The sequence below is a fragment of the Dendrobates tinctorius genome, unplaced genomic scaffold, assembly GCF_039654945.1.
Source record: "Dendrobates tinctorius isolate UK_male_01 unplaced genomic scaffold, ASM3965494v1 ptg000129l, whole genome shotgun sequence".
In the NCBI taxonomy this organism is placed as follows: domain Eukaryota; kingdom Metazoa; phylum Chordata; class Amphibia; order Anura; family Dendrobatidae; genus Dendrobates; species Dendrobates tinctorius.
Window position 1 is genome coordinate 28,958,623 of NW_027361797.1, and position 27,143 is coordinate 28,985,765.

Sequence of the window (27,143 nt, forward strand, 5' to 3'; positions counted from 1 at the left end):
AGTACACATCGGGTTTTTAAGGGAAACACGTCCCTTGGATACCCAATGTGTACGTTAGTTACCAACTGATCGCTGGTCTCCCGCCTGTCACACGCAGCGATGCGTGCTGGCCAGCGGGAGACCAGCGACCAAAGAAACGTCCAGCAGTTTCCTACAGCGATCCCGGCAGGGGGGCCGGTCGCTGATCGCTGTCACACACAGCGATCTCGCTGGTGAGATCGCTGTTGTGTCACAAAACTTGTGACTCAGCAGCGATCTCGGATCGCTATGTGTGACGGGGCCCTTACACTCACATCGTTCATCGTTTAACAATCTGCTCTTGTAAACAAACCCTTATCTGCTTTATGTTTAACTGTATACCATCACTTTTAAAAGATAATAGAGAAGACACATGTAGCACAAATTGTGCATTTAATTGGCTGTCACATCAACCCTTTTATCATTGCAAGTCTTGCTCAATTTGATCTACATCGCATTCCAAATATTTTATGTAAATTGGATTTAAGTGTCGCAAAGATGTAATTTTTTTGTTTTTCCAATAAACTCATCAATAGCATTGTGTCTCAGGGCTCTTTGAATCAGTTTGCCAGGTGAGCCCAATTAAAGGAAAACTACTTAAGAAGGATGTTCCACATTATTAAGCAGGCCACAAGTTTCAAGTAACATCGGACAGGAAAAGGATCTCTCTGCTGCCGAAAAGCATCAAATAGTGCAATGCATTAGATATTTCATGAAAACTAAAGTGTGATCTTCGTCTTGTGAAGAGATTTGTGGCCAACAGAAAGTACAAACGTGTTTGTGCAGATAATGGTACAATAAGGAAGGTTTTATCAGACAAATTAATTGGATTATGAGAGTAGCTTCTAAAATACTATGACAAAGCAGCAAACCGGTAGGTGAAGCTGCTGGTGCCCCTGGAGTCCTATCAACTACAAGGTGTAGGAACCTCCAGAGGATTGTAGTTGTGCATAAACCTACTATTTGACCAGCTGTAAACAGTGCTTACAAGCAGAAAATGATAAAGTGGGCCCAGACATACATGAAGACTAATTCTCCGACAAACTTGTCCTGATAAGTACTGTACCACATTGGGTGGTCCAGATTGGTAGGAGTAGTGAATGGTTGGTGAATGCAACAAAATGCAACGTCAGAAAAGAGTTGGCGGAGTCATGATTTGGGCCATAATCAAGGAGAGAGAGCTGTTAGGCCCTTTTAGGGTCCCAGGAGGTGTGTAAATGACCTCAGCAAAGTATATAGAGATCGTGACTGACCAATTTCTTACGTGGTACTGTAAGCAGAAGGATCAGGCTAGGGGTACCCTTTTTGCGCCGGGTCCAGAACTATCGGGGCTGTCTCCTCTGCTGTCCACTATCTAGGGGTCTCCCTGTTTTACTGCCAGCTAGACAGTCTTTGGTGGTATCAGCTCTTCCGGCATGCCAAGGATTTGCGCTATTTCATTCTTGGGCGGAAGTGTGAGATCGCCCTTCCCGAGATTGACACATCGTACTGGCACATTACCGTCACGTACAGTGGCTAACGTTCCCACAACTAGGAGCCCTGGAGGTAGCTGCTCCATTAGACTTGGGCGCATCCAAGTCCTGGCCTACTCAACCTGACTCCACTACCCAGCCAGATTCTATTACTCAAACTGATTTACGCCGCACTGAACAAACCACAGCTGGAATAACCCCAACAGATACAGTCAAGATCAATTTATTTGGCAGCGAATCATCCAGGAAATGGAAAAATGTCAGCGGTTACTGCAAGAACTCTCGCCCGTGGAATGGCGAGCAGAAGGAGAGAGGGAGTGTAAGCAGAAGGACAGTGCTAGGGGTACCATTCTTGCGCCGGGTCCGGAACTTCGGGGCTGTCTCCTCTGTTGTCCGTGGGAAAGCTTTAAGAACCGGACAAACCTTTGCACTTGGCAGCAGGGGGCGTGTCTGAGGCAAAAAAGCAGATGCGTGCGCGTAAACAGGAAGACTTGGCGGAAACTGACAGCACACAGCAGGGGGAGATGAGTGCTCCGTCAAGCGAGAACCGTAGCAGCGCAGGCCCGCACTTCAGAATCCCCGCTGCTGCCCGCAGAGACTGTGAACTAAAAAATACAGTGTCCGCGTTGGCCCACGCAGAGCAAGGTGCCAAACGCTCTGGGCTTGTGAGTACCGCTCGCATGCCACCTAAGAAGTACCGGGTGTGTGACCGTAAACTGAATCCTGACCCCCCCCCCCGGTGCATGTTTCTCGGGCCACGTTGGGCTCCGACATTGCTGTGTGCCTGTGTCTTACCCTTCACAGCACTCGCTGGACTGAGGATCCCGCAGGAGACAACAGAGACTCACCGCTGCCGGAAGGACACAGCTCGTCGTTGTCTTCAGGACTACATCGCATTAACCCCGTGCTGACCGTTGTTGGCGCCACCGCTTGTTTCATGGACGCTACAGTCTGGAAGACGTCGATTCGGATAAGTGATACCTTAAGAACTGCTACCGTCATTGCCCCCCATTTTGTCCAAACTGCATACCCTTTATTACCTACTACCTACATTATCCCTGTTTAACGCTATATTTCCCTGCGAGGAGTACATATGCTAAAGTAAAATACGTTAACCCTTGCCCTGTCTCCTGTCTGTCACTGCATCCTGCAACCTGCTCACAGTACAACAAGAAGCATAGGAGCAATATCATCTTCATGAATGACAATGCATCATCTCACAGGCCAATTACTAACAAGCACAGAATACCTGTGAGTCATTGGCTGCTACGGGCATAAAAGGAGAGAAACTCATGGGTGGCCACCATCCTTTCCTGTCCTTATTTTATTGAGAACTTTAGGACCATCCTCAAGCAAAACATATAAGAGGGTATGAGGCATTTCACATCTAAACAGCAGCTCTGAGCGACTAATCTGACATCATGCAAATAAATTAAAGCAGAAGCTATCCAAATACTGTCAAGTTCAATGGAGGCAAGAATTTTGAAGGTTATATCAAAGAAAGAGGTGCTTGAAAAAGCTTTTGATGTTAGTAAATGTCACCTTAATGCTGCAAATTCAACAAATGACCATTTTCAGTTCTTTACAACTTATAAAATGCTTGGATACTGTGGTGTGTAGAATAACTGGGAAGAGTGCATTTTGAGTTTTGAAGAAATAAAATACTGCTATCATTGGGAGGTTTGTCTAATAACATGTGATTTATCTGCTAACGTTTGAGGATTTGAACATTTGTGTCAACCATTTAGGAAAATCAGAGAAAAATAGCATTTGCATAATAATTTAGAACGTGGTGTAGCTTTGATTTGGGCAGTTCAATCCCTTAGATATTACAAGTCAATAGCAACTATGGCATCTGTCCATAGAAACATAGAATGTTAGAGTTGGAAGAGACCCACAGGGTCATCGTGCCCAACTCCCTGCTCAATGCAGGATTCACTAAATCATCTCAGACAGATGTCTGTCCATAGAATCATAGACAATCTAAGTGGTTGGACAGATGGAGTGATCCCTCTGTCATCGCATCTCCATCACCCATACAATATGAATGTATGGTGCAAAATTAATTTTTTTTTTTTTTTTAAGCAGAAAGCAATGAATTATAAAAATGAAACTAAATAGATTTCGCATGGCAGCTGTTGTGACCTGCAGAATAATGTTACCAGGTCCTTCACCCAAAAAAATAAAACAAGGCCAGCATACCAGTTGTCGAACAGCAGTGAGATATGCAGCCGCTGGGACTCGCACATTTTTAGAGAACCCCAAAGTCACCTGGTTAGCACCTGAGAATGCTTGGATAACACCTGATCCGATCACATTCGGTCATCACTAATCCTAACTCTAGTATCTCACCTTTCCATGCGTCCACACAACCTTGAATTGAACTGGGGAAGAAATAGGATTGGGGAAGATGGGTGGATATTAGCCAAGTACACAGTGGAATTCATGCTACCAAGCCCTTTTTACAGCAATGATTAGTCTCCAAGAACAATATCCAAGGAACAATGGTGCTATTGTGTTTACAGCCAGTCCACAATAAATATGTTTAATTTTTCTAAATTAATAGAGAGGAAGTTTATCAGTTAGAGTAGACGGCAACTACAAAGACCGACTCACTATGGAGCGCCAACACAACCATGCGTTTTATCAATGTGGACCATGCTTTGTATTTCAGTGATGACGCACCAGGGAAATTGAACACTTCATCAAAGTTCTTCAGCATATAACAATGATTGCTGTGAATTTCAGTAGTGAAAGTCTTTGATTACCTTATTACCCATAGAGACAACAAAATAAGGTCATTGAACGTAGAAATCCCGTTAAATATGTGCCTGTTTAAAGTTGTATTTTTAGAAAATGTTTATGTTCATGACACCTTAGGTCAATGACGAGGGCCATTTCAGATCCTAAAGCTCTGAATAACTCGGATCCTCTATTGCTTTCCTTGGTTTAATCGGAACACTTGTTTACGATTCCACAAGATGATAATAAAGTAAAAATGCTACTTAAAGTGTTTCTCCGGGCGAACCATACTTATGACTAAAGGCCCCGTTACACATAACGATGTCCCAGCGATCCCACCAACGATCCAACATGGATGGGATCGCTGGGACATCGTTAGACAGCCCCTCCAGCGATCAGGACCAGCGAGCAAGCTGGTTTCCAATGTAAACAGCGGGTATCTAAGAGCCGCGCGGCTCTTGGATACCCGCTGTTTACCCTGGAAACCAGGGTGCACACTGGTTTCCAAGGTAAACAGCGGCTATCCAAGAGCCGGCATTGGAAACCAGCATCCAGCGTAACTGATCGCTGTTTTCTTGCTGCCACACGCAGCGATGCGTGCTGGGCAGCGGGAGACCAACGATCAAAAAATAGCCCAGGACGATGGAGCGCGATTAGCGATACCCGGCAGGGGGGCCGGTCGCTGATCCTTGTCACACACAGCATTATCGCTGGCGAGATCGCTGTGGCGTCACAAAATAAGCTATCTCGCTGGCGATATCCCTGTGTGTGACGGGGCCTTTAAGGCTGCGTTACACGCAACGATATTGTGAACGATATCGTTGCAACGTCACCAGTTTGGTGACGTTGCAGCGATGTCGAAACAACATCGTTGCATGTGACACGTAGCAACGATCAACGATAAGTTGGCTGATCGTTAATCTTTGCCTAATGGTCTGGGCCATAAATCTATCGTTGGTCTCCCGCTGGGCAATACACATCGCTGCGTGTGACAGCAAGAGACCAACGATCAGCGAGCTCCAAGCGCCATACAGCAGACGCTGGGAGCTGGTATCCAGGGTAAACAGCGGGTAACTAAGCGCCGCGCGGTGCTTAGTTACCCGCTGTTTACCCTGGATACCAGCATGCTCGCTGGTCCTGATCGCTGGTGAGTATGCCTATGTGACAGCTCACCAGCGATCGGCTAACTATGTCCCAGCGATCCCATCGTTGGTGGGATCGCTGGGACATTGAAGCGTGTAACGGGGCCTTTATCCTTTGAGTCTGTTTATATTAGGCCATTTCCAGAGTTGAAATCAGCTCATCACTGGGGGGTGCTGAATGCTTGAGTCCTGAGGATAGGTCATCACTATCTTAAGCCTGGAAACTCAACCAGATGTCTTTCTCGTATTTGTGCAGTTTTTAAGGTTGCCTCAGTTTTTGTTATTACATACATACTCATTTATCTGAATGGTAAAAAAAATCTCAAAGAAACTCATTTTTTTGTGTTAAAGACTTAAATAAATTTCACTTGACTGTCCTTAAAATACACTCATCAGTTCAAAGTAGGTGCAAGAAAGTGTTATTCTGAATCATTTGAGCTAAAAAAAGCATCCTCCACAAATAAGAACTGGCAGCATTAAATCATAATTAGGCAATTTCCTGCAAATTAAGAAGCCAAATTGATTCTCAAATTATCACCAGAGCAGTTTGCCCCAGATGCTATTTTCTATCTTTCTTTTATAAAAAAAAAGAAAATATCCAAAACTAATCAAACATTCTAAAACATAAGAGTGATAAGCACACATACATCTCTCTGGGTTGTTCTACTACATCAAATTACTAATAATGATATTAAAGAGGTTGTCGGAAAGTAACATTTTGTGTTTTTTTAGGCATGGATTGATTTAAAATAATAAACTCAGACATTCTCACATTCCAGGATAAGCGTAAATCAAGTGCAGCCTGCTTTGGAGGTCTGAGCCGGTTCCGAAGGTGGTGTCTGCCCCATTGAGAAGTCTCGGTGGTCAGGTGGCTTGAAGAGCGCCTTATCTGAAGTTTCCTTAATAACGCATTCTACTAGTCACCTGACTGTAATTAGCTGCAGTGGTGCAGTGATTTCGGAACATGACAGTTATCACTTTTGCAGCCAGCACAGACCTCTTTAGAACGCATTGCTGGGTCCGTGGAGGTGCTGGAATGTGCATATACCTCCATTTATTATTTTTTATCAATCCATACCCCTAGATTTATTTTTTTTACAACCCCTTGAAATAGTTTTTGAATAATATACATGTTTCACCTTCTAGCAATAATCAACATGCAATAGTACATTAGGAAACAGCCTAAATCATCGACAACTGCTTGAATATGTCAGCCAGAACTGCTTGAACAATCAATTCTTTTTGTCAATCTGCAAAGTGCATCAAAGAGAGTTTCCAAAATGTTCCATAATTACGCTTTGAAGTCCTTTTTTGATCTCCAGAGACATTTTTTTTCTCTGCATGCATCTCCTCGCTCTGAAGTCCTAATGATTTGCAAATCTATGTCAGTTTTATTTTGGATGATCGATCCTTGACCGATCAGAAGCATTTACTGGTAAGAAGAAAACACAGACTCTTGCTTTTAAAAGATCATTCAATTTCTTCATGATAAAAATGTTACCAAAACCTTAGCAAGTAAAAAAAATAAGTTACACCTAAATCTAATAATCCTTGACTGATTTGCCTTCTTTGGACTCATCACACAGAGCAATCAGTGGTGAAGGACATCATGGTAGGAAGAACTGAAGGAACAAGGAGAAGAGGAAGACAAGCAACCCGATGGCATAACACTTTCAAGGTAACAGTGGAGAAGACTCTGGTGGACTTATCTAGGCTTGCACAAGATTGATCTTCCTACAGTGTTCATCCATCAAGGTACCATGACTCAAGATTGAGCCGAAGGCAGTGTAAGACAGGAAACATGGTTGATGGGAGGTTTGCATCACAGAGATGGTTGTCATCTGTGATGTAATCCTGGAGTACTGCTCTAGTGCACAGAACACTAAAGAGGATTGTTTGGAGCATCTGGGTCAGGTTTTATGGGCAATACAAAAAGGGTGGGGGAACAAGAGGCGCAATAGTGCCCTATCACTAGTGACACTCCGATGTGAGTGGTGTAATGCAGTTCCACTCACCTATTCCAGTTGTGTGACCCACAACTGGCTTGAAGACATAACACAGTATCAGCTGCTGCAGGACCTCCACCGACCACTCCAACGTGGAAAAACTGTCAGAGAATATGGGAAGCAAGATGTGTCACAGTCCGCGCTGCTGAGTCCACAAAATCACCTGGGATGCAAGATGTTGTAACAAAGTACTTCTTTATTCCTTCCTATGCGTTTCGGCGCCCATCCTGGCACCTTCCTCAGGGATATTACACCAGCCATAGGAGCAGGGAATTTATAGCCCCTTCCATTAGCAATTATGGGTGTGTTCTGTTTACATATGATGTCATAATGGTCATCACTGGGGGAGGGGCCAGCATTTTTGGCACAATTTCACACAAATAACATAATAAAACAAGAAAACCCTTCAAAATACTTGCTAAAATTACATAAAAATCCTACCAGTAAAATGATATAAAGACCTTCATAAAAATTGCAGCGGAAACATTGCCAAAGTATCCAGACTGTCAATGCAAAAACAAAAAAATTTTTTGGCACATCTTGCTTCCCATATTCTCTGACAGGTTTTATGGGCAATCAGAGATGGGTGGGACTGGCTGCCCACATACCACATCTCTGAGTGTGGTTAACCTGTTAATATAAAGTGTGTTGTTTGACACATGGTCTGTGTGTGGAGGAAGAAGGCCTCCTCCTGTCTGTTATACCCAGACTGAGTCAGTATACTGGATGCTATCTAGCCTGTGTCACCAGGACTGGCTCTCACGAGACTTTGTCAAAGAACTGTTTACTTTCTTTTGCCTGCACTGATGGCTGATATTTTTTACTTTGCTTAAGGCTGGTGTCACGATATGTAATGACCCAACAGGGTCGGTCAGCACACGGCACAACACACACGCAATGGGATGGAAATGGGGAGAGGAAGGCCCTACCGATTGGGAATGAAGGATGGACACCCCCTGAGCTCCAACCTGAGCTTGTCCCTGCACTCCCCTAACGCCTTAAGCAGGTCTTTCCCTCACCACAATCACAAACCTCGTCCCTCGCAGTCACATCGCACTGCCCTGGCTAGTGCACTGGCCAGCAAGGGCGCTAGCATCACCACTGCAGATGGTACAACACAGGGGACAGTGACAAAAATGAGACAGACAAGGTAACAACACCACACTTTGGCTTCAGACTACGCTGCCAAAGAAACAGGACTCTAAACTCCAGAAGTAGCTGACACCAGAGAGCTGCAACTGCAAAGCTGGTCTCATGGATGACTGTTGGTGTGATGTACTTATGGTGGAATAAGGCATTAGTTTTACAATAGATATAACAGGACCATTAAACCATTTTTCCTTTAACTCATCCGATCAGAAAAATCTACCAAGAGTCTTGAGTGATGTGTAGATGTGCTTTTTTTGGCACACGCAAGATGAGGCTTTGTGTTCTTTTTTTGGTCAGCAGTGATTTGTGCATTGATAGTCTTCCAAGGACATTAGGATAAAAAATTGAGTAAACATGGATTCATTCTGCGCTGCTGAATAACTGAGGGTCCAGACATACTGTATATCATATAGAATGTGGCTTTATTCAACGCGTTTCAAAGTTCTCAGACTTCTTCATCAGGAAAATACCACAAATATCCTAAAGAATATTAGGATATTATTTTTGCTTGGCGTTATTTATACTGTGGAATCCTGCACATTAACATTTACTGAAGCAAGTAAAGTCTGAGGTTCTTGACATGTTTCTCATCAGTTCTTTTATGACGTCTTGGATGAATTGTTGACATAGAAAAATTTTGGTCATTTGACAACTGGTGGGAGATTCACAACTGTTTGAAATGTTCTCTATTATACTTTGTTTAGCATCTGTATTTGGATCTCCTTAGAACATAGAATAATGTGTAGATTTTTTTTTAGAACTTCTATTCTGTTTCACATTGCCAGACAAGGTCTATATAATGTTTTTATATATATTTTTTTACCATATCGGATTGTTGTACTTAAAAATAATAAAATCGGCTGCACCCTATATTTATTTACAACTAGCTGAAGAGCCCGGCGTTGCCTGGGCATAGTAACCAAATGTGGTTAGTTAAAACAAATTCTAATGATTATATTGCACATAAAAAACTTGCACCTAACCCTATCCTGTGTGATACTGCCTGCTGAGCCATGTGTCTAATCCTATCCTGTGTGATTCTGACTGCTGAGCCGTGTATCTAATCCTATCCTGTGTGATACTGGGCTCCCCCTGCAGTCTGTGTCAGAGGGTGGTCTGTGTTGGCACGGTAATAAATTGTGTTATTTCCAGCTTTACAGAAGGACGATAACACCATAGAAATGATAAGAATAATAGGCCTCAGTTACCACAACTGTCTACAAAGAAAACTGTTGCTGATAGCAACCAATCACAGCTCATGTTTCATCTTTTAAACAGCTCTGGGACAGCGTGGCGAGTTTTGAGTGGAGACTTTTGTGTTTCGACTTTTATGTGGCGAGGTTGGTGTATGTGTGCTGAAATGTGTGCTGAGGGTGGTATATGTGTTGAAGCACGTGGTAGTGTGTGGCGCATTTTGTGTGTGTGATGAGTATCCCATGTCAGGGCCCCACCTTAGCAACTGTACGGTATATACTCTTTGGCGCCATCGCTCTCATTCTTTAAGTCCCCCTTGTTCACATCTGGCAGCTGTCAATTTGCCTCCAACACTTTTCCTTTCGCTTTTTCCCCATTATGTAGATAGGGGCAAAATTGTTTGGTGAATTGGAACGCGCGGGGTTAAAATTTAGCCTCACAACATAGCCTATGACGCTCTCGGGGTCCAGACGTGTGACACTGCAAAATTTTGTGGCTGTAGCTACGACGGTGCAGATGACAATACATACACTTTTTACCCATTATGTAGATAGGGGCAAAATTGTTTGGTGAATTGGAATGCGCGGGGTTAAAATTTTGCCTCACAACATAGCCTACGACACTCTCGGGGTCCAGACGTGTGACTGTGCCAAATTTTGTGGCTGTAGCTGCGACGGTGCGGATGCCAATCCCGGACATACATACATACATACACACCCACATTGAGATTTATATATTAGATATTATACCTTGAATGATAGAGAAGTAGTGAGGAAGAGAAAGTGAGGGAGAAAGACAGGCATTGAGGGAGAGAAAGTGAGGGAGAGAGGGAATGAGGAAGAGGGGGAGTGAGGGAGAGAGTGAGGGAGAGAGAGAGAGCGTGAGGGAGAGAGAGAGAGTGAGGGAGAGAGAGAGCGTGAGGGAGAGAGAGAGAGCGTGAGGGAGAGAGAGAGAGCGTGAGGGAGAGAGAGAGAGCGTGAGGGAGAGAGAGAGAGCGTGAGGGAGAGAGAGAGAGCGTGAGGGAGAGAGAGAGCGTGAGGGGGAGAGAGAGCGTGAGGGGGAGAGAGAGCGTGAGGGGGAGAGAGAGCGTGAGGGGGAGAGAGAGCGTGAGGGGGAGAGAGAGCGTGAGGGGGAGAGAGAGCGTGAGGGGGAGAGAGAGCGTGAGGGGGAGAGAGAGCGTGAGGGGGAGAGAGAGCGTGAGGGAGGGAGAGCGAGAGGGAGGGAGAGCGAGAGGGAGAGAGTGAGGGAGAGAGAGAGAGAGTGAGGGAGAGTGAGGGAGAGGGAGAGTGAGGGAGAGGGAGAGTGAGGGAGAGGGAGAGTGAGGGAGAGGGAGAGTGAGGGAGAGGGAGAGGGAGAGAGAGGGAGAGGGAGAGAGAGAGTGATGGAGAGAGAGAGTGAGGGAGAGAGAGAGTGAGGGAGAGAGAGTGAGGGAGAGAGAGAGTGAGGGAGAGAGAGAGTGAGGGAGAGAGAGAGTGAGGGAGAGAGAGAGTGAGGGAGAGAGAGAGTGAGGGAGAGAGAGAGTGAGGGAGAGAGAGATTGAGGGAGAGAGAGAGTGAGGGAGAGAGAGAGTGAGGGAGAGAGAGAGTGAGGGAGAGAGAGAGTGAGGGAGAGAGAGAGTGAGGGAGAGAGAGAGTGAGGGAGAGAGAGAGTGAGGGAGAGCGAGAGTGAGAGAGAGAGATTGAGGGAGAGAGAGATTGAGGGAGAGAGAGAGTGACCCACATTCATAGAAAAAACAGGGGAAAATATTTGCATGTTTTGTGGACTTCAAGAAGGCCTTTGACACATTCATAGAAAAAAACAGGGGAAAATATTTGCATGTTTTGTGGACTTCAAGAAGGCCTTTGACTCATTGTGGCACCCAGGTCTGTTCCTGAAACTCCTGGAGAGCGGAATAGGTTGCAGAACCTTCGAAGTCATCAAGAGCTCATACACTGAGAATCGATGCAGCGTGAAGGTGAATGGAAAGAGGACAGCCTTCTTCCGGCAGTGCCGTGAGGTAAGACAGGGCTGCAGCCTGAGCCCAACTCTATTTAACATCTACATAAATGGACTGGCAGCGGCCCTGGAATCCTCCTCTGCCCCAGGTCTCAGCCTGCATGACTGAGAGGTGAAGATCCTGCTGTATGCAGATGACCTCCTGCTGCTTTCCCCAACCGAGAGAGGCCTCCAAGATAGCTTGGCCGTGCTGGAAACATTCAGCACCACATGGGCGCTGCCCATCAACCAAAAGAAGACCAAAGTCATGGTGTTTCAAAAGAGGAGTTCTAAAGAAACCTCCACTTCCTCCCTCACACTAAATGGTGCCACGCTAGAGAAGACAAGCAGCTATACCTACCTCGGTCTGGAGCTAAGCCAAACCAGGAGCCTCAAGCAAGCAGCAGAGACCCTGAAAGGGAAAGCATGCAGAACCTTCTATGCCATCAGAAGACAAATGTACCACCTCAAACCACCGGTGAGAGTCTGGCTCAAGATATTCGACAGCGTCATCACACCTATACTGCTATATGGCAGCGAGATATGGGGTCCAGCAACCTATCCAGACCAGAAAAAGTGGGATTCCAGCCCAACCGAAGTCTTCCATCTGAAGTTCTGCAAATATCTCCTCCAGGTACATTGCAGCACCTCAAACATAGCCTGTCGGGCAGAGCTGGGCCGATTCCCCTTATGGCTCACTATACACAAGAGGGCGCTATCACACCAGGCGCATATACAGAACAGCAACCCCAGCTCCTACCATCATAAAGCCCTGCTGAGCCAGAGCCAAGAGCAAGCCAGGAACCTCGGCAGCCAGCTCAACCAAAGTCAACAACACACCCTAACTAAAGCCCAAATAAAAGAGATCTCAGAGAGCTGCAAGATGCAATACATAGAGGGTTGGAAGAGTGAATTGGAGAACTCCCAGAAACTCACCATCTACCGGTCACTGCAGAGGGACTACACACTGGCTCCATACCTGGAAAGGCTACGCCACCCCAAAGACAGGCAGACCTTGAGTATATACAGATTAAGCGCCCACAACCTAGAGGTGGAAACAGGGCGGCACCGACAGACATACAAGCCACGAGAGAACAGACTGTGCCAGCACTGCCAGCAGGGGGCTCTGGAAGATGAGGTGCATTTCCTGCTGCACTGCAACAAATACTCAGCAGTGAGGGACTCCCACTTCCAGAAACTTACCACCCATACCCCAGACTTCCCATCCATGGATGAGGGGAGGAAACTGCATCCTACTGGGGGAAGAAGAATCAATGGTGGAGGTCGCCGCCCAATATGTCACCACATGTCATGATGAGAGGAACTAAAGACCTCCAAATGGACAATCACTCCCCAAATTTTGCCCCCAACACCCCATTCCCACTACCCTAATCCACTCCCCTGCCACACTTCTTTTCTTCCTTTGGCAACACTAATTGTATTTTGGTCCTGCCAATAAAGCCTATTTGAATTTGAGTGAGGGAGAGAGAGGGAGAGAGAGAGTGAGGGAGAGAGAGAGTGAGGGAGAGAGAGAGTGAGGGAGAGAGAGAGTGAGGGAGAGAGAGAGTGAGGGAGAGAGATAGGGAGGGAGAGAGAAAGGGAGAGAGATAGGGAGGGAGAGAGGGAGGGAGAGAGATAGGGAGAGAGTGAGGGAGAGAGATAGGGAGGGAGGGAGAGAGATAGGGAGGGAGTGAGGGAGAGAGATAGGGAGGGAGAGAGATAGGGAGGGAGAGAGATAGGGAGGGAGAGAGAGAGTAAGGGAGAGAGAGAGCGTGAGGGAGTGAGAGAGAGTGAGGGAGTGAGAGAGAGTGAGGGAGTGAGAGAGAGTGAGGCAGTGAGAGAGAGTGAGGGAGTGAGAGAGAGTGAGGCAGTGAGAGAGACAAGGAGTGAGGAAGAGTGACGGGAGTGAGGGAGACAGGAAGAGAAGGAGTGAGGGAGTGAGGAAGAGAGGGAATGAGGAAAGGCGTGAGTAAAAAAGAGGTAAAGAGGGAATGAGGAAGAGAGGGAAACAGGGAGAGAGAGAAAACTGCTGTATATAGTGAAAATAAAGAAAAACATATCAGACTTCTTTTTTACTGAGCTTGCAATGACCCAAGCAGCCCTTTGACTGTTTATCAGTAACACTGTCACTATGGAAATGCAAAAACAGATAACAATTTATTTGTATTTTCTTTCACCATTGTGCGTCCTTTGCTGTCAAATTAGAAGACAAAAAAAAACTGTCACATAGATGAAATCAAAATTAGTGGCTCAATCCCTGTTGGCCAGAATGCTTCACTTGCCATTATGTCATTATCAGCAGAAGAATATCAAGAGTCCACAGCATTAGACTGCAAAAAAATATCTTTAATTTTAACCTCAGGGCATTTATGCATACAAGAAAGTGATCTCAATTCGACGACTTTCTACATTAGCAGTGACTCAGGTCATAAAGATTTCTAAGACGGTATTTAGAATTCATCATTTTCCCCTCACATACTGAATTATTTAGGACTGCATATTTTAACTGCTCTTACTTATTATGCTAGAGAAAATAAACCTTTAAAGCAGATTTATTTTTCTTTGCAGACTAGTGAGAAAGTTATAAATCTAAAGTTTGCAAATAATTCTTCATATGGCTTTATTGCAATTGCTCTGTAACTATATCCAGGAAGTTGCAGATTGTGGCTAAGTGGAGCCACAGCACTTGGAGCAGTATGGCGGCACCAAACTGCGCTTGGAATCAATAATTAATTCCAAGTATGTAATACACAGGCATATGTCCACTAGGCCATAAAAAGATATACAGGGCAGAAGTTAATCACAATTCTGAAGTAAAGACAGGCAAACGGCTGTGCTTATAACTGCAGCAAAGTTAATGAGAGCAGAGCTGCAGCAACAGTGATATGGCGGCATAAACGCAGAAGGGGCCGTGGCGCTCTCTGCATTTCTAGTAGTAGAAAGGAATTCCAGCACCAGACTAACAAAAAAACTAAAATATAAACCACTATCTATGCAGCTTGTCTCATAATTTGGACATAGTCCTTATAGCTTACATACATCTTTGCACCATATTTTTTTTTTGCATTTTTCATTGGCTATCTAAATACAAAGCTAAAGGAGCTGTCCGATCTAAAGTGACAAGTCTGTAGTCCCTTTATGTGACGGCAGACTTGTGGATCCACACATTGCATGCACTGCGTGAAAACAGGATTCTCGAGTGTCAGCATTGAGAACGGCGGTCAGGTGATCGCAAGTATGCAATATGCATACTCCCCGCCAGAATCCGACTAGACTGTTTCCAGCCTCGTGCAACATGATTGCATTAAGCATGCTGGAAACCATCTTGTCAGGTTCTATCCAGGTGTATGAATATCAACATACTTGCAGCCACCTGACCGCTGTTCCCAGCACGGACATTGAGCGCTGTTAGGATTCACAAGTGTGCAGTCACATAGAGTGGCTACAAACTTATCATTTTAGATCAGACAGTCCCTTAAAACGGGTTGTCCAGTACTCGGACACCTTTTCAATCCTCATGTTGCCCCTTAGGTTAATAATAACACTTATACTCACCTCCCATGCCAGTGTTGGCTATTTTTCAGGGATTTAGGTACTGGCTCTCCCAGGAATTGCATAACATTGTTATGTCACACAAACTCTGCGGCCAATCAACGCTGGCTTCATTCTTCCTGCCTTCAGATGTATCACATTCATCCGGAAGAAATGAGAAAGCAGCAGCTCATACTTCCTCCGGATGTATGTGATTTTTCTGAAAAGTGGGAGCATTGCTGATTGGCCTCAGGGATTAACTGATAAAACAATGTTACGCGAGCCCTGGGAGAGCAAGTGCCAACACCACTGGAACAGCACTGGTAATGGAGGTGAGTATAAGTGTTATTATTTTACTGGGAGAAAAATAGGGATTGAAAGGTTGTTGTCCATGTGTAAGGGTTAATCACAGTTTACTGTGTTGTTGGAGAATGTGATGCAATATATGATATGGCCAGTAGAGGGCAGCAGCGGGAGGCCGAAATTGGAGAGCTTGGGATTTTGGTGGTAGGTTGGGAGGAGTCAAAGGAGTCTGGGTGTAAAGAAGCTGCGGATCCTTGGAGAAAGCTTGGATAAGGCAGCGGTGTGACTCTGGGAAGCGATGCTCGGCTTGACATAAGCCAACATGGTGAGGACAACCAAGTACACAACATCTTGAGCTGGGACACCTGAGGCCTTATCTCTAAGGACTTAAGGTACTGTCACACTTAGCGATGCACCAGCGATCCCGACAACGATATGACCCGGTCAGGATCGCTGGTGCATCACTAAGTGGTCGCTAGTGAGCTGCCACACAGGCAGATCTCACCAGCGACATAGCAGCGGTCGGCGGTCGCTACTTACCTGTCAGACGAGGCGATGAAGACGTCCTCCCGCCTGCGTCCACGCATCGCTCGTCGTCACAACAGGAAGCTGACGACGAGAAACGTCCCAGGCCGTTCTCGCGCGATCAGCGATAACCAGCGGGGGAGCCGGTTGGAGGTAAGTATCACAGATAGCGATATCGCTAACAATATTGCTGCTAAGTCACAAAACCAGTGACGTTATAGCAATATTGCTAGCGATATCGCTTAGTGTGACGGGCCCTTTAGGGAAGTCCTGCATTGGAGAGATCGACATTCCCTAAGAGCTTCAAGATGGTGCTTCTGATTATTCGGGACTCAGCCCAGCAAGGACCCTTCTACTTCAGTTTCAGGACGTACTAGTATCATCATATATATGTGACTATATAAATAGCCTTATAGAGGTACAGTTAATTAGGAGACAAGGCCTCTTCTGTAAGAGACACTTTGAAAACTGTAGGTGATTACTAAAGTACTGGCATAATACTGCCGTTGCGTTGTATTTTGCTTGCATATAACTTGTTAATTCTGTTTAAATAGAAACTCTCGCCCCCGGGACGTATATGACCTATTAATACAGGCATACAGGTTATAGAAGTGTTAAGCTAGTCCTACCTGTATGCCTCATATTAATGGTCTTGTTGTGAAGAAATGTTATATTCTGTCTTTATGCTACAGATTTCTTCCAAGTTCCACGGAGTGCGGTTCCTGGAAGAAATCCCTGCCTCCTGTCTTTATTGAAATATTTACCGCCTCCCATCAGCGTCAGGTACGGCCCCAGAATCCCGCGCCTGCGCCCTGCACTCTCTCAGAAATACATACCTTATCCTCCATTCTATGGGCATGCATTCAGGGATCTTCTGTGCAGGTGACAGCGACTTCTGCTCCAGCGACACTTATAAAGAGTTTAATTTTGGCTTAATGAAAATAGTTTATTTGGTAACCCAGTTAATCGTACTTGACCAACGATTATGGAGTTCATATCTGAAAACTATGAAACAGCCTTTAACCGCTTGAGGATCAGGAAATGTTTCATTATTGCACTGTTAGTTTTTCCTTGCCTTCTTCCAAGAACAACTTTTTTTTATTTTTCCAGCAACATAGCCATATGACAGACGGCTTATGTTTTTGCGAGATGAGTTGTAGTTTAGAAGGGGTTCATTCTTTTCACCATACAGAGAACTGAAAAACGGCATAAAAATTATTTAAAAAATTCTGCGAGGGGCGAGATGACAACAACCAGCTTCACAGTCAGTCTCTATGCTGTGTTATTTTAGGCAAAGGAGCCATCAGACAAGCAGGAGGAGGAAGTGCTGGGCAAGGAGTAGAGCTGGAGTGACCGAGGCTTCAGATCTACCATAGCTCTTCAGACTCAGTAACACAGGCACAGACTGGCCATGTAAATGTATACTGGGATTTAGCCTTAAAGGGAATCTGTTGGCAGGATTTCAGATGCCAAACTATTTATATGTGCATGTAGTTCTTTTAGAGACGAGTCCAGGAATACCTTTACCTAGACAGTATATAGTACATAATGTATACATGATATATAGTATATAATGCTACAAAAGCATGGTAAGTCATCTTGCCACTTATACATTTTTTGACTTAACCCATACGTTCCCTACAATGTGACTAACACACTATATTTATATGTCACTTATTCCTGTCTGAAGACTATTTAGTTTTGACCTAAAGGAGAACCTTCTCTTTATGAAGGTTCTTACTTCTCCACAAACATGGCAATAGCCCCAGGAAGAAGCCCGCGTGAAACGCGCGTCGGGGCGCAGGGCACGGCACTGTGGGCAGTTATGGGTAAGATTTATATGCGTTTTGTGACCAGGCAACTTGTCAGTTAGGAACAGATGGGATATTTACTCTACAAACGTGGCAGAAGCTCCTGGATAAAGGGTCGATAATAGATTGAGAATTTCATTACAATACTGCTATTTCCTATACAGACTTCTTACATTGTTATCAGAGCGTCCTTCACTTTTCATTACGCGCCTAGAAGATGCTGAGAAAAAAGTTGACTGTTTATGTCGAGCTCTGCCTAGAACGAGCAGCAAAGTGGGTCAGCGTCACTGCACTTCAACAGGGACAGCACCAGCATTTAGAAGAATCGGGCCAACAAAAACATTAGAGCGGAGAAACCACAGCAGAAATCCAATTAGCAAAATCTACTTTATTCATTTGCAAGTTCAATTATGTTTAATTTTCTACCACCCATTAAACCGGAACCTTGATCAATCTTTCACTTTCCAGCTCAAACATAAGAAGCGAGACATTGTATCTGACATTCAAGGAAGAATGGAGCCTTCGTCCAAGGAGAAGCTTTTTTATTTTTCATCTAAGCATCTTATTTGATGAAGGATTAGTATTCAGGAGCTGAAGAGAAGATAGTTATAAGAGTGTACACCGAAGATGGGAAAAGGTTTATAGATATCTTACCTCTATGATGAGATATCATTTCTTGCGCAAACTCTGAGCTGAACTTCTAAAGAAACCCTGCTGTGATATTCCCTGCACTGATTTATGAACTGTTATTATTGACACTTCAAGTGGATTTATAATAATTAGTGATGAGCGAACAACCAGGTAATTCCTGCATGGTGACATGCAGGTGCGGGGACTCAACATATTTTTCAAGCACGCCGAAGTCATGTTACCTTATCCCAGTAGATTCACTCATCACTAAAAATAATCAAATGTTTTAACAACTCCCATTACGGCTCATTTAGGAGTCCATTTTTCACGTATAGAACTCACACCCAATATAGTCAATGGGGCAGTGCACATGTCCAATTTTTTCTTTTTAGTGGTCAGTGCAAAATCGCTGAGACGTGTCCGATATTGATCTGAGTGCTGGATCGCAATCCAGGTTTACGAGTCCATGGGAAAAAAAAACTACGCTCATAAGCAACAAATAACATGGACTAACAAAAGTAAACCCCTTCCCAACATGGCCAATTTCCAATTTTTGTTTTTTTCCTCCACCTTCTTCCAAGAGCCATGCCTATTTTTTGGTTTTGCAGCCCACACAAAGGCATGACAGTTGCCTCTTTGAGGGACGAGTTGTACTTTTTACTGACACTATTCATTTTACAACACACCGCACTGGAAAAATGGAAAAAAAAAATCCAACTGTGGTGAAATTTTGAAAAAAAAAATGCAATTCTGACATTTTATTTTTTTTTATTGTTTTTAAGGCGTACATTGTGTGGTAAAAATGACCAGGTAATGCGATTGTCCTCATCTTTACGATCACGGTGATATCAAATTTGTCCAGTGTTTTAAATTATATTAGTAAAATTGGAAATTTTTAAAAATAAAATAAAAATACATTTTTTGATTATATCGCCATTTTCCAATATCCATAATGTTTGAATTTTTCAGTTGATAGAGCTGTGTGACGGCTTATTTTTTGCAAGGCAAGACACCATTTTTCTTGATATCATGTGGGATACATATGACATTTTGATTGCTTCTTACAGCATTTTTCTTTTGCAGAGACCCAAAAAAAAACCCACAATTTTGATGCTTTGACTTTTTTTGCGGTTTATGGTGTTGACCGATTTGATTAAAGTCATATTTTGATAGAATAGACTTTTATGGACAGTGACACCAAATATGTGGATTAAAAAAAAAATTAAATTAATATTTATTTGGAAATTCAGAAGAGCAGGGTGATTAAAACTTATGTTTTATTTTATTTTTTAAACTTTTCTTCTTTTTTTTTTTAAATTTTTTACTTTGTTAGTTCCCTTAGGCGACATGAACCTACAATCGTCCAATCGCTTGTACAATAATGAGGCCTGGCCACAGGCTGGGTTTCAACGAAGCTCCGTGAGACAGACCCTTGGCCATTAAAGCAACCCATCGGTGCCCTGCGATCAAATGTTAATGCGCCTGTCAGAAAGTGATACCTGTGGTTATTAGAGGGAGATTCTGGCTGTGTGTCGTAGCCATTATTTGCCAGGTATGGGGCTGGCGCACTCTTTCGATGAGTGGTTAAAGGAAATCTGTCAGCAGGTCCTAGCTATGTAATCTGAGACCCGTGTGACGAAGGTGCAGAGACTCCGATTCCAGATTCCACTTACTAGATTGCTAATTGTAGTTTCAATACAATCAGTGTGTTATCAGAAGGATATTATTACTAGAGGACTAGTTGTCTTGTGCCATGTGGTCCTCTTGTTTTGTGTATTCACGCCCCAACCACTGATTGGCAGCTTTCTGTGAACACTTGGGTATAAAAGGAAAGCTTCCAATCAGTGGTGTGGGCAGGATTATACAGAACTCAGCATTCAGAAAACTGCTAGATCTGCCGCAGATAAAACATGGATTTTATCAAAACTGCCACAAGCAGCCCAGTAAGTGACACATCGCTGGAATAAGGGTATTTGCCCTTACATCATGTTGATCTCAGATTACAAAGAAAAAACCTGCTGACAGATTCCCTTTAAGTAGGAGAGTAGTAAATTAATTCCTCAACAGTAAACTAAGACGACAAAAGAGGATATTATTTTAAGTGGTTTGGTCAACCCTAGTTATTTCACATAAGTCAGAAAGTGAAAAATCTTTACAGGATTATGCTTGAAGGGGCTTTCCAAGATTGGAGTAAGGGTAAAAGACTTCACTCTACGTAACAGTAAACTGCGGAATCTTGACAGTATGTGGTGCGCATGCGGTCATGTGTCCCTGGTATTCTTGATGGGAGTCGGCAGTAACGTTAACACATGCATTCAAGTTTCATTCTTGCGGTCACATGCCAACTAGAGGTGATCAGGTTCTCTCTATAGAAGTGAACTGACAGAAGCTAGATGAGTCTAGTCTGTGTGTGACCACACGTATGCAAATTGCATTAACGTGGTATTGTGACTACAGGGAATACCAGAGAAGCATAACAGGGTGCACACCACATGTTGTCACAATTTGGCAGTGTGTAATCATATATGCATAGGCCTAGTGCTGGACAACTCTTTTAATTAGAAACAATATCAGGATCAATACAATTAAAAAATGTTCATCTCTGACCACCATTTACAATTCTACCCCAGTATGTGGTCCATAGATTTCATCAACTCTCAACTCTTTATGGGGAATGAAGACCACTACCAGCAGAGCACCATCTGGGTTCAGAGCAAAAAAGCCCATTTACTTTGTTGTCCTCTATTACTTTTCACCACAACCGACAACAAATAAGCTTCAAATGTTTCAGCGAAATTAAATGCTAAGAAGCAAAGTAGAAACGATACCAGACACAACTTCTTTATGAGCATTTCTTCACTGCAAAACACCTGTACAAGCAGTAGCCTGAAGGAATTAAAGTAATGGCTTGTAAAAGAAATAAGATAATGGGCAACAAAAAAGAAAAATGATGAAAAAAAAACAACACTTATTGTTACAGATCTCATTCCAACACAACAGAAACCCTCAACAACCTAATGAAGTTCTGTAAAGTGAAAGCCCACACTGGGAGACGATGACGGGAAAATGTAATAGTGATTTGATTTACATTATGAGTATTATATTTTCCCTTTACAAGTGGGAGTGATCTGTAAAAACAGTAGGGAGCAAGGAATTTTAAAGTCGATTCATGTTGCCCAAGGTTGCACGGTTCCAGCCACTTACGTTTTAATCTGAAACGCTCCAGCATTTGAGAGAAAACACAGTTTAAAATTGATTGACAGGTCTCTCGATGTACACACACGGGAGAGACCTGTCAATCAAATGAAGGGGGAGAAATGGGACAGAGGCCACAGCAGATTAGTCTATGGTCTCTCGAAGAATCCTTAAAAGGAGGAGTTGTCCAGGCCTTAGGCTCAAGTCTGCAGTCACTTTATGTGAATCCTCACAGTACGCACAGTGCTTGATGTCAGGATTCTCTGACGCACGCTTCGGGAGGTTATGTGATACTTCAGCGCATTGCAGCTTGTGTCCGGCCTCGCTCAATTCACTTGTATTAAGCGAGGCTGCGCATGTCTAGTAGGCAGGTAACCGCATGTATGCAAATCACATATTTTATCTCATGCACCTGCCCACTTCCGGCACCGGCTTTGGAGAACTCTTAACAGTGCGCACACTGCATGCTGTAGGGATTCACAGGTCTAAAGTCACAAATAGTGACTGCTAACTTGAACCTCAAGCTGGAACAACCCTTTTACACCATGGGGCTGATTCATTAAGGCATTTACGCCAGACATTTTCAGAATAAGTTGTAATATTTCTGTGGTTTTGAGAAAATATTGAGACGCATGGTAGTTAAGAGGAGCTCCTAATACATGATGTGGCGTATGGTACTCCAGTGAGCCCATGCACTAACAGTGTTAATGAATGAGCCCCTATGTTTTGTCTGAAACATACACGGCTGCAATTCTTACGCCAAGCTCTGATTCATGCTACACCTGTTTTGGATAGCATCCATCAATTGACAGGTTCCCTCTAAAGGGACTCTGTCAGCTCAAAATTACTATTCAAACCAAGCACAGGCGCTCGGTGCATCACGGTGGGGCCGGTCATTTATGTACACTTTCCCACCTGCTTGTTTTCCCTCTATCTCCACCCTCCTCTTCTTTGTTTGCCATCACTGGCTATACAAACCCAGAGAAGGGCGGAGATAGACGGAAAATAAGCAGGTGAGAAGGTGTATTTAACCGATTGGCCCTGCCATGAAGCATCGAGCGCCTGTACATGGTTAGAACAGTCATTCTGTGTTGACAGAGTCTTTTTAAAGGGATATTCCCATGTCCTAAAATATATATTGGCAGTTAGAGTAAAAATAAGCAAGTTTGCAATTAACTTGCTTTATTTATCTTGCTAGGTGGTTTTTTTTTAAAGTTTTATTGTTTACTCCTCATAATGTAACCACCACTGCTGCTGTCTTGAGTGGTGGCAGAACATAGTCTGTTGCTACATTATTTACATAATAATGGAACCCCATTTAGCCTCCTTTTAGGGAAAAAAACTCTCATTTTCATTAAAGAGATCCTGTCACCAGAAAAAAGGCTCTTAACCTGCAGATATGGAGTTAATCTGCAGGTTAATAGAGTAATTAACCTGCCCAGCGCCCACACTTAGCTGAATGCTGCAGGAGAAAATTAACTTTATTCCCTTAGCAGCGCTCAGCTTTCAGTCATAGGGGCGGCGCCAACGTGGGTTCAGTCTCCGCTCTGTGGCAGCTGCTACCGCACACCTATGCACTGACTGACAGCTATCCCTAATGCAGAGCCAGTGTCAGTCAGGGCCGGGGGTGTGGTTACAGACAGAGCTCTATATTCTCATCACTGACACCTCCCCTGTGACTGAAAAGCTGAATTCTATGGGGGGGAATAAAATTCATTTTCTCCCTGCAGCGTTCGGATAAGTGCGGGCACAGAGTGTCATGATCCAGGTTGGATTATGACAGATAAATGCACTAGTAACCTTTTTTTTCCTTCAAGCCTTTGGCTTTAAGGTAGTTTTGCCCCCGGTGGCCATTAGGGTCATTGCACTTTGGTGATATTGCTCATTTCAACCATCCTTGGTGGAGGAAGGATCTAGAGAGAGTTTCTGGCAGCTCAGTCAGAGCCCTGGTGTGGAAGGAGCTAGAGAGAGTTCCTTGCAGCTCTGACAAAGCTTGGTGAAGCAGCAGCTATTCAGGAGGAAAATTGCATTCTGGTGTTGGACTCTGTTGCTGGGAGCAAGCGTAACAGAGCAAAGCAAAGTGGTGTTACCCCTGTTTTGTAACTTTTCCTTTTGTGTGTTTCAGTGCAGTGGTGGGATTAGTTTCTGCACCGTCCATTTCATTAGAAAGGGCTAGGTGCAGGGCAAGCTAGGGTTTTTAGGTTCCTGATCAGTGCCCGGTGCAGAACCGGCCTAGGGATCGTTAGGGGAGTGCAGGAGGTCTCCACGTCCCCGTTCCCTATCGCAGGACCCTCCATTGTATCAGTTTCCCTGGTGTTTCCCTTTATTATTTAAATTCGCCCTGCTGGAGGCGGTGTATACAATTATACGTGTGTTTCTGAAATTCGCCTGCTGGAGGCGGTGTATTCGGCTGCACGTTATATTATTTAAATTCGCCCTCCTGGTGGCGGTGTATCCAGGGTCATGTGTGCCATAGAAATTCGCCCTGCTGGAGGCGGCGTGTCCAGTCACACGTTGACCATCACACAGAGCAGGTTAATAACGATATTAATCTGTAGATTAACCCCATATCTGAAGGTTAATAGCATTTTTTTCTGATAACAGGTTCCCTTAAAGGTATTAATTCAATTTCTATTATTATTACAAATGTAAGAAAAAAGTCAACATGACATAAAAAGAAAAATTAACAAAACATCGAGCCTTGAGCCCACAGGAGTTGAAAGAAGGCAGTAGAGAGTACGCTAAAAAATGCAAACACAATGAATATATCCCAATCTTGATTTATGATACACTCCATCATAAAGTTACTGATCACTAAGAATTCCAGAAAGAAACAACTGAAAGGGAATATACGAGTATATTTGTTACGAAACCTCACTATTATTACACTGGTAATTTATGCATCTCAGTTACGGAGATTCTAAAAAAGAATTTACCGTATGTTCTAAAATAATAGTTATCAGATGTTCATGGCATTAATAAAATACACAGGACTCGTTACACAGGCTTGATTTACCTCTATCAGCTTGCGCTCATATGAACTGGCTAATTCATCGTGGTCCTCCGCTGGCTTTAGTTCAGGAAGAATTTCTCCATCAATATTTCGAAGGTTTGGGAAAGCTGCAAATAAATGATCAGAGAAATCAGCCTTATTCTCCACTTGTGAGACACACTTCCTTATCCTGCCTCCTGAACTCGTGGAAAAAAGCGAGACTGCACATTGGTCAAAACAAGACAGACTGCCAGCTCACATTAGAATTAGTTACAGATCCCTACTGAAGTCTATGGAGAATGATGGAAAGGCACAGACACATATAGGCCAGCTTTACTTCTTCATAGTAAGTGTTTTATCTCATCTTAGTGTTGGATACACAGTTACACTGATCAGTACCTTCTGTATTCTGTCCTTCATATTTCTGTTTCTTCTGAACACGTGCCACATAAAAAAAGCCTAAACCCCTCATTTGTTCTTCCTGAAACTCAATGGTTTGATCCTTGAATCTGATGAGTGTCATCAGTTTTTCTCAGTGTATATAAAAAGGAAAAAAAATATATAGATTCTTTTCATATGTAACAGTCCGTGAAAATCGGACTGCACTCTCATAACTTCTGAGTGAAGTCCAATTATTTCACGGACCTATAGACTTTCAACAGAGTATTTTTACACGTTTGTTATACTGTGTTTTTTCTGTGTTTCAGTCTTTGGGTGGTGTGAACACTGTCCTACCGACTTGTTTACTTTTGTGCATGGCTCATGTGTGTTCTTAATCTATTAGTTTCTTGCTTCTGCAAGTTTTTGGGAGATCCCCGCCCCTCTCTTGTGAGCTATGCACATAAAAAGCCGTCTTGCACAGCGAATCCACATCAGGCATTGCCTTTCTGAACCCTGCACATACAGGTACTGTTCACATGATCAGGTTTTAAATACATTAGACAGGATTGCTCTAAGATGGGTATACCTTGGCGTTGGTGGAGCGACTTAGTATTGTCATGAGCTCAGGGCGGGTTGGACCCGCACGCTTGGGGTTAATGTCTGGAACCAGTTCTGATGACCTGCACTTCTGGGGTTAAATGTTATGATCCTAGTGCAGGCTCTTACCTGCACACCTGGGGCTTATTATTGTGGCCTCTCCTTGGTTCTGGGAAAGCTTTTTATAGCCTCAGGAAGCTCCAATCCCCGCCAGTTATACTTTCGCCCTTGGCAGAGTGTGTTGACCCCTGAGTGTGTTTGTGCTGTGTTCTTGTTTGCCTGATACTTTGGTTTTGACTCGGTCTGTTCTCTTGATGCTGCTTGTTGGATTCTGTTTGGTACCTTCTATGTCTGTTTGGCTTTGACCTCTGCCTGGCCCCAACTATCCGTTCTGTCTCATCCCTGGTACTTTACTGCTATCTCTGTGTATGACCCCCGTTTGTCTGACCTGAGCATTCCTGTAGTTGTGTCCTGCCGATCTCTGGCAGCAGGATGCTAAGCCCCGCCCCTTGCAGTCACATGACCGTAGGTCCTTCACTGCTTTCTAACTTCAGCGTCTCCAGGTCCTGTTTGCCTGAGCTGCCCAGCCGTATCTGACCCCGGGCCCCTCTGCAGCGCGGGTGAGTCCCTGCTCAGCGGTGGCTGCACGCCGGCGCTGACAGGACCGTGACAAGTATACATTTTTTGCAAAAAACTTATCAACTAAATACCCTGTTTTTGTTATCTTTTTACTAGCACTTGCTGTTTACTGTTACATATTTTTTACAACAGAGCATTTTTACACGTTTGTTATACTGTGCTTTTTCTGTGCTATAGACTTTCATTGCAGATTCTGATCTGAAACTCAGATGAAAATCAGAAGTTTCTTCCCGATTTTGTCTGTAAAATCACAGATATGTGAATGACCCCATTCACTATTGTAGGCACGAGTTCTATCTGTGAAATACACGGATAGCACTCATACAGTGGCATGTAAAAGTCTGGAACCACTGGTCAAAATTACTGTTATTGTGAATAATTAAGCAAGTTGAAGATTAAATGATCTCTAAAAGGCCTACATGAGACATTTCCTTTGTATTTTAGGCAAAAAAAAAATCATTTTTTAAATTGTTATAAAATTAGAAAAAAAGGCTGATGCAAAAGTTTGGGCACCCTTGGAGATTTGTGTGCTGAGATAACTTTGACCAAGGTTTTAGACCTTAATTAGCCGGTTAGGATTATGGCTTGTTCACTATCATCATTAGGAAAGGCCAGGTGATGCAAATTTCCCAGCTTTATATAAACCCAGCCTCCTCTATCCTTATGCCAAAAAACAGCAGCCATGGGTTCTTCTAAGCAGTTGCCTAGCACTTTGAAAATGAACATGATTGAGGAAGCAGGAGAAGGCTATAAGAAGGTGGCAATGCGTTTTCAAGTTGCCCTTTCCTCTGTTCGAAATGTAATTAAGAAAAGGCAGTTGTAAGTAACAGTGGAGGTCAAGA

At 43.8% G+C, this 27,143-nt stretch overlaps 1 protein-coding gene and 1 pseudogene across 3 annotated transcripts in view; both read right to left on the reverse strand.

The window, feature by feature from the left end:
* SNX29 (sorting nexin 29) overlaps positions 1 to 27,143 on the reverse strand; it is a 520,598-nt gene that overhangs the window by 261,464 nt on the left and 231,991 nt on the right. For all 3 annotated transcript variants that reach the window (XR_012219883.1, XM_073542894.1, XM_073542895.1), the window contains exon 15: positions 24,709 to 24,812. Coding sequence is in view for 2 of the 3 variants with exons in the window: in XM_073542894.1 (XP_073398995.1) it covers positions 24,709 to 24,812 (104 nt within the window). In the remaining variant the exon portion in view is untranslated. The remainder of the gene's footprint in view (positions 1 to 24,708; positions 24,813 to 27,143) is intronic.
* Positions 7,100 to 15,284, reverse strand: LOC141047683 (uncharacterized; annotated as a pseudogene).